Source organism: Tasmannia lanceolata, unplaced genomic scaffold, assembly GCF_043159265.1.
Source record: "Tasmannia lanceolata isolate RefF3 unplaced genomic scaffold, GAP_Taslan_0.1 ptg000003l, whole genome shotgun sequence".
NCBI classification, from domain to species: Eukaryota; Viridiplantae; Streptophyta; class Magnoliopsida; order Canellales; family Winteraceae; genus Tasmannia; species Tasmannia lanceolata.
The window spans coordinates 14,061,330-14,069,499 of NW_027518680.1; the positions used below are offsets into that span (position 1 = coordinate 14,061,330).

Genomic DNA, 8,170 nt, shown 5'->3' on the forward strand with positions numbered 1-8,170 from the left:
CCCTGAGTAAATTTGGTAGAGGGTTTTGACGCTAGCCATAGAAGAATCAGAGCATGATCTAGAGATCAGAGAGCAAAGAGTCCCATTTAGGTTCCAGGGTTGGTTCCATACATCCACTTCTTGCACTAAACCCACATTATAGCATATAAATTTGCTTGCACAATCTCTCATCTTCATGATACTTCTCACACCCCATGAAGGCCTCGATGGAGGTTTCACTGTCCACAGGTTTCTATCCTTTATATACCTTTTATGGAACCACTGATTCCATAGGGGGTGTTGGGTTAGTCATGCGCAACTTCGGTGCACTACGTAGGACTTGGAGAATATCCCCTTAGTCGGAGAAGACTTTTCCCCTCCACTTTCAAGTGTAGCGCTAGTCGGGAGGGAGGGATTTTCACGTAAAAAGTCTCCTAAATTCCAGTCGCTTTACAAAAAAGGCGAGATGCAAATTCCGTCGAAAAGGGTGGAACTTGAGAAAGCTAGTGCCTCTGCTAGTGTGACATGTGAGTGTAACTAAAGAGGGCCTCACGTTAAAAAGGGATTTGCTAGGGTCCATTTCAAATTAGGCATGACACTCGTTATCAGAGTGTTCCTAGGATTCCTACAGTAAGGCATGGCTTCATTGTAATGCAATGAGAGCCACTCACTACAGCACAGTGGATCTTAGGGGTGTTCATTATTCGGTGGTAACCGAACAAACCGACCGAACTGAATTATTTTTCGGTTTCGGTTATTTATTATTTCGGTTTCAATTTCGAGATGATATGTTCTTCGGTTATCGGTTCCGGTTTCGGTTCAGAGCAAAGTATTTTTCGGTCTAACCGATTAACAGAATTGTAATTATTTTTGTGTTCTTCAAAAATCGCTTTTCAGTCTTATTTTCCTTCTTACTCCCCTTCTAAATACCAAATACCAAACCCCCTTTTCAAAAAAATCGCTTTTCAGTTTTCGTATTCTTTTGTATAACCCCTCATTTTGTTGCTTTTGACAGGCTGTTTTAATTTCTGAACTAACAAAGACACAAGTAAGGGTGTCAATTTTGGCTCGTGCTCGGAAGCTCGCTCAAAAAAAGCTCGGCTTGAGCTCGGCTCGAATCCTTAACGAGCCGAGCCTGATTTAGGCCAAGCTCGGCTCGACTCGGCCTATTCAGGCTCGTAAAGAATTTAATATATTTAAATATATATATATATATTATATATTAATATATACACTAAAAGGGTTGTCCATGGAGTGAAAGGGGGAGGCAAAATATGTCACTTCATTTTTGGAACCCCATTTGTTACTTGGACCACCCCAATAGTGTAAAAAAAGTAGTCAAATTACACTAGATAGGGCTGTCCAGGGAAGATGAGGGGTGTGAACTTAATATAACCCGAGCTCGGTAAGGCTCGCGAGCCGAGCCGAGCTTTTGAGCTTAATGAGAAAAGCCGAGCCTGGCCGAGCCTGGCCAAGCTCGGCTCGGCTCGTTTACACCCCTAGACACAAGTCACACAAGGACAGCCCCCATGATTAGAAATTTATAATAATAAAATACTAAAAGACAACCCACGATTAGAAGTTTATAACAAAATACTAAAAGACAACCCATGATTAGAAGTTTATAATAAAATACTAAAAGACAACCCACGATTAGAAGTTTATAATAAAATACTAAAAAATAACCCTGACAAAGACACAAGTCACACAAAGGCTATTTTAACTTTCTCTCTCTCTCTCTCTCTCTCTCTCTCTCAGCCAACTGCAAACCTAGGGTTTCTTTCTTCATTTCTTGATTCTCACTTGACGGTGACGCCATCCAGCGAGTCACTGACGCGGCGATGAGTCTACTACTCTCTCGAGTCTCTCACTGACTCACTCTCTCTCTCTCACAGACACACGGCACAGGCCGATGCAGCCAATGAGTCTTATTCTCTCGAGTTAAATTTTTTGGGGGGCTTTGCAAGTTCCAACTCCGGCTCTCCAACTCCAGCCAAAACTCATAGGTGATTTATGGTTTGTGATTTTAGCCTTTTAGTTTTAGGGTTTGTATGCCTTTTTGGGTTTTGGATGTGGATTGATATTTAGGGTTTTGGTTTTGATGAGTGGTGTGCACTGATTCAGTTACAACCAAACTAACCGATTAACCGAACTAAAAATTCGGTTTCGGTTTGGTTCGGTTATAAACAATTTCGGTTCGGTTTCTATTACCAGATTTAGCTAACCGAATTTAATTCGGTTAATAATTTTCAGGTAATTCGGTTCGGTTATAACCGAATGAACACCCCTAATTGAGTGGATCTCACCTTTTATCATAGTTGGAATGAGAATAGGGGTGTTGTGACTAATTTGAAGGATGCCTCTTTAACTGTTTTGTGTATAAATAGCCATAACATGATGTTCTTTCTCCATGGAATGAGATAATAATAGGAGTTTTTTGGTTAGTGAATGATTAAGAGGATTTCCTGAAAAAAAGTGAGAGATGGATGGGAAGAAGGATAGGGTTTTGATCATAGGAGCAACTGGCTACTTAGGAAAAAGAATGGTGAAAGCAAGCATTGCCCTTGGCCACCCGACGTTCATCCTTTACAGGCCGGAGATCGTTTCCGATGTCGGAAAAGTACAAATGCTCATTGGATTCAAGATGCAGGGGGCTATTCTTCTTCAAGTAAGTAAATTATTTCTACTTCTTCATGAAATATATTTTGATCTTCTTACACTGTCTCCTCTATTTTATTTATGTTAATGATACCCATATGTAAGAAAAATGTTACACCTATACCTTCATTACTTGCCATCAAAATTTCTTTATTAGATCTCACTAGCCACTTTTTAAAAGTGTATTTTTCATGTGGGGTAATAAAAAAATTGGAAACTTATTTTCATGGAAAATGAGGACATGTTCTTCAAAGCTTCTCATCGACTGGGCCAAACATGTAGAAGAGAATTGGTTGGAGCGACTCCGCTTGGTTCTGATAATTCATTGCAAATTATCGCAAAATGCTGCTGGGGATTCAGATTTTTACAGAAATGGGCTGAAGAGGTCGAATGAGTGTGAATTTATCCTCACTGCTATGATTTTGATCCTATTTCTACTAAACATGTTTCCCTTTATTTTCTCATCTTAAAATGTACCAAAATACTGAACTGGGAGTTGTTGACTTGTTGGTGAGCTATTTCCTAACAACCACTTTACTAGGCCTTAAATGTACCATGTGGAGGTGGTGAGGTCTGTTGATGTGATTGTCGACAACATATCTGGCCCATTGCTGTTGATTATGATCAGCTTGATCGGATCCTCTTGACACATTGTCCATGCAGCCATGCAGGCAATGGGTCCCATAACATGACATGCCAACAACTACTAGATATCAAGTATATGGGTCCCATCACCTACAACCTGAATTTTTCAAGCTAAAATCTGGATTTTGCATCTTAGGATTGTAAAATCCAAGTTTAGCTTATAAAATCAAGGTTTTAGCTTATAAAATCTAAGTTTTAGCTTGCAAAATCCAGGATTATAAAATTCGTGTATCTAAACGGTTACTTAATTTCAAAAAACGGCTGTCAAAGTCAAAACCAAACAGGGCCTAGATTTTCAAAGTAGAGATAAGGTATTTGGGCCCTAGAAATCTTTGTCAAGAATGCTGAAAGACGTGCTCGGCCGACACAAGCCAAATTCAAAACTCTCCTTCACCAACCTTTTATAAAGGTGCACGCCTGAGCAGCTCACAAAAATATTGTGGGACTCAAAGTGCTCTAAAAGTTAGGGCCGTAGTATGATACTAACCATTTGATTTGTAGAGTTTTTCTATATGATCATTTTTTTTATGGCTAGGAACATAACAGAGAAGATAGGAGAAAATAGAAGAAAATGATCTATGTAGACGAACCCAACTAGTGTTAGGATTAGACTTAGTCAATTTGAACCGGGTAGATTTTTTCACCTTCTCCATGAAAATTTTCTAAAGGATTCATTAGCGACCCCAACTAGTTTGGGACAAAGGATTATTGAGTTGAGTTGGGTTGAGTTGAGTTGATCATTCTTTAAGAAAAAATAAAATAAAAAATTGGGCCACAAATCTGAGAGGCTACGAGCATCTTATGGCCTAAAATTAAAGAAACCAGAAATAAATGGCTTAGATCGTCTATTCATGTGGGCCCACTGTACATGTTTGGTTTTGTGACATACACTTGGCTTATTTGGGTTTTGAGTATTATCCAAGCAAAACCCATTTCCTAAATTTCTTATCCAAGCACCCTAACCCCTCTTAATCATAATGGGTTTGGTCTCACCTTTGAATGATCCAAACCGTCTATTTAATAGGTCTTGCTTTAGATCTCCTATGTCCAAAATATCGGACAAACAATCAAATCCTCACTAAAAACATGTAACTTCTGTTATGCTTGTGGGATCAGCATGATTTTCGGCCGGGTCACAGGAGATGCAAAGCAAAGGATATCAAATGCACGGTTGGAATTAATCAAATGTGAAATTCTTGGATAAGCTATTCCAAGGATTGGCTATCCTTCTTGGACCATTCCTCTCTAACCCAAACCCGGCCTATACCAAACTGGAAATTGTGTTGTTCGCCTTGGAGATAGAAAGCCTTGGATAAGCACACATAGATAGGTCTATCTTAAAATTTTATCCAAGAACACATTAAAGGTCAATGTGAAAAGAGGATGAAAGTCAAGACTATCCAAGGATAAAATAAACCCAGGCCTGCTATTCCCATTATAGCCGAATATGAATGATCTTTGGGGCAATGAATCCCAAAACAAAACCCATGGATATGTAGCCTGAGAACAATGTTGGTTTCCAAATTTTATCTTGTTTTAAAAGATAATATCCACTAAGTTAAGGGTATTTTGATGAGAAATCTCAACTTTGGTCCAATTCAAGCGACAATTTATGTGCCATACGGAACCCATCACTGATCTGATAAGTGATAAGGTGAATATCCGTTCCATTCAATACTGCCATGCATAATGAGTATAAGGACCTCAAAATAACCTCTTTCTCAACTTTGGCCATATTCTCATTTTTTCCAACTGGCAGGGTTCATTTGATGACCAGGAGAGCCTGGTTTCTGCACTGAAGCAAGTGGATGTGGTCGTCTCAGTAGTTGCAGGGAACAATACTCTCCTCGAACAACTCAAGCTTGTTGAAGCCATGAAACAAGTCACAACCATCAAGGTTTGTTTTTATCATAGCATAAGCCCATCCCACAAGAGATTGATTAAACCAAAAACACAAAAAAAGAAACAAATTAGGATTATCGATTAAACCAAATGAAATAATAAAGTAGTAAAAAAAATTTTACCCAAATTATGGTTTTATTAAGAAATAGAATCTACTTAGGAGAGAACTTTTCACACTAATGATCGCCGCGGTAACATATAGCGTTTCCTTCCATCGGAATTTGGGATGGACGCGGATCGAATGGGGCATGCCATCCCCCCTGGAGATATGGTGTTCATTAATAAGCGGATCATTCGGCGTGCCATCGAGAAGGCAAACATTCCCTACACATATGTGTCCGCCAATTGTTGCGCTGGGATCTTTCTCTCCGGACTCGCACAACTGGAGAACTTCATGCCACGTACCGACCATGTCAAAATCTACGGCAATGGCGATAAAAAATGTAAGTTATGCACTGTGAAATAACCAGTTACTCCAAAAGCTAAAGCTTTTAGAGTTGATTTTATTTAATCATTTATACATTAAACACCCCCCCTCACGTGTGGCCCCTTTTTTGGGTTGGCTACACGTGGCTTTTTAATATCAAGGAGTTGTTCGGTTTTGAACTCAGGACCTGCCGTGAGACAATAGCTCTGATACCATGTGAAATAACCAATTACTCCAAAAGCTGAACCTGTTAGAGTTGGTTTTATTTAATAATTTAAACTTCAACAGTAACTCACGACACTTGCCTTAATTGCCAATTATCTCTAATTAATCACTTTTTTGCTAATGTTGTAGGTGTATGGGTCGACGAGGATGACATGGCAATGTACACAATGATGACCGTCGATGATCCTCGAACCTTGAACAAGATCCTTTATCTCCGTCCACCTAGCAACATATTAACCCAGATGGAGGTGGTGCAAATATGGGAGAAACTCATTGGAAAGGAGTTGAAGAAGATTTTTCTTACACAGGAAGAATGGCTTGCTAGCATGGATGGTAATTAAGAATTCTTGCTTGGATCCTTCAACTGAACTTAAGGAGATGAGGGAAGTTTAAATTTGCTTGTTTGGATGCAGATTTGACACCCTATATCCAAGTGGCACTCACTCATTTGTACCAGATCTTCTACAATGGTGACCTGGAATTCGAAGCCGAGGGTCCACACGGCGTAGATAGCAATGATCTTTATCCTGATTTCAAGTATGTGACAGCCGAAGAATTTCTTAAGCGTTACTTATAACCCCAACTATTGTAATCACAATCATAAGATTAAGGGAATAACCCCTCTATCTGATCTTAAATCAGTTAAAATACAGTAGATTTGAATGGTGGTTATAGTAATAATTTGGTGGTTTTTTGTGTTCGCACGGTAAGGCCCAAACAGTCACCAGCTTGTTGAAGTTATGGACATGTTTTCATTACTAATGCTTTATCTTGTGATAGTTAAAACAATGAAAAATTTAGCAGTAAAATAATAAATTGCACATTCATATGATACCCTAAAAATTGTGTAACAGTTTGTGATTCATTTGTGGGATGGAGTAGTCCAAAGCTGTTAAGACAATCTTTAGATGCAAGAAATCTTGATAAATTCACATAGCTATAATAACTAAGGAAAAATATTAGGTTAGAAAGAAAATGGAAACTCCATCAATGTTAAGAAATTCTTGTACTTTCTTAAATAAAAGTGAGTTTTGAGTTTTCATCTTACATTGAAGTTTTAGAATCACCTTATTTAAATAGATAGAAATACTAGTCAATGAAGAAGAACTAAATCTATTGTGAAAAATCAAGTGTGGGAGTTAGTAGATAAACCTAAAGATTGAAAGGGTGTGACTATAAGTGAATATTTAAAAGAAAACTCAATTCAAATAGATCAATAGGGAAATACAAAACAAGATTAGTAGAAAAATGATTTAGATAAAAAGAAGGCATTGATTATGTTAAAACGGGTATCCTTCTCTAGCCAAGTTCACATTCATGAGGATGATTATGTTAATAGTTGCATACCTTGATTTGGAGTTTTACCTAATTAATACTAAAATGACATTCCTAAATGAAAATTAAACATAGTAAAAAGAGCTATAAAATTGAGGGATAAGAAGATAAAGTCTATAAAATAAAGAATATAAAGAGCTATATGATCTAACCTATAGTTTGAAATTTAGTTTTATATGCTTCACACAGGGGTGATAAAATTTAGGGGCAGACCAAAAACAACTTGGGTAGAAACAATGAGGAAAGACTTGATGGTTAGGAACACAACAGAGAACTTGATCTTAGATAGGAGAGAATTGAAGAAAATGATCCATTAGACGAACACAAGTAGTGTTAGGATTAGACTTAGTCAATTTGAGCCGGATAGATCATTTCACCTTCTTCATGTAAATTTTCTAAAGGATTAATTAGCTGACCACAGCTAGTTTGGGACAAAGGCTTAGTTGAGTTGAATTGGGTATGTTTCTCCAGCCAAGTTCACATTTCATGGAATATTAGTTTATCAAGTGATGGGAGAGGGACAAGTAAGGTGGGAAAGGAAGAGAATTGGGAGGGCATGACTGAGAGAAGGGTGAGAAGTGGCTGAAAATTGTGAATAGAGCTTTTGAATAGAGCTTTTGTTCTCAAGCTACACTTGGTAAGCTAATATTCCATGAAAAAAAATTGAATGAGAAGAGCAGGTGTTGATTCTAGAAAACAGGGAAAAAAAAACTTTTCTTTTTTCCCCAACCCCATTGTATCTTTTCCTCACCGCCTTCTGAAGTCCCTCTTACCAGACCTATCTAATCCTCTGCCACCTTGAGTAAACAAATTTTCCTTGTCCTACACTTTTTACCCAAAAAAAAAAAAAGATAACTTGATCCAACCTAATTCAATTTTTACTTAGCCTGACTTCAATTCATGATAATATCCCTCTAAATTAGCTATAATCATATCGTTTCCGTCTAAATCGTGGAAAGAAAAAAAATCAAGAAAAAAATTTCCATTAGAAATATCTTT

General features: G+C 37.8%; 1 protein-coding gene across 3 annotated transcripts; it reads left to right on the forward strand.

The window, feature by feature from the left end:
* The first annotated feature begins 1,713 nt into the window (after positions 1–1,713).
* Positions 1,714–6,536, forward strand: LOC143852003 (bifunctional pinoresinol-lariciresinol reductase 2-like). 3 transcript variants are annotated; one of them, XM_077361528.1, is made up of 6 exons: positions 1,714–1,995; positions 2,425–2,647; positions 5,042–5,179; positions 5,387–5,627; positions 5,966–6,169; positions 6,250–6,536. In XM_077361528.1, exons 2-6 carry the CDS (start codon positions 2,462–2,464, stop codon positions 6,411–6,413), a joined length of 933 nt encoding a protein of 310 aa, XP_077217643.1. In that variant the 5' UTR covers positions 1,714–1,995; positions 2,425–2,461; the 3' UTR covers positions 6,414–6,536. The 3 variants fall into 3 exon arrangements, with proteins under 3 accessions (XP_077217643.1, XP_077217638.1, XP_077217634.1); XM_077361523.1 differs by having other exon boundaries at positions 1,714–1,985; XM_077361519.1 differs by having other exon boundaries at positions 1,715–1,985; positions 2,233–2,647.
* Positions 6,537–8,170: the final 1,634 nt, after the last annotated feature.

Coding starts and splice junctions, on each gene's coding strand:
- LOC143852003 (XM_077361528.1), top strand. CDS start 2,462: ATGGATGGGAAGAAGGATAGGGTTTTGATCATAGGAGCAACTGGCTAC. Junction 2,648..5,041: donor AGGGGGCTATTCTTCTTCAA/GTAAGTAAATTA, acceptor TCCAACTGGCAG/GGTTCATTTGATGACCAGGA. Junction 6,170..6,249: donor ATGGCTTGCTAGCATGGATG/GTAATTAAGAAT, acceptor GTTTGGATGCAG/ATTTGACACCCTATATCCAA.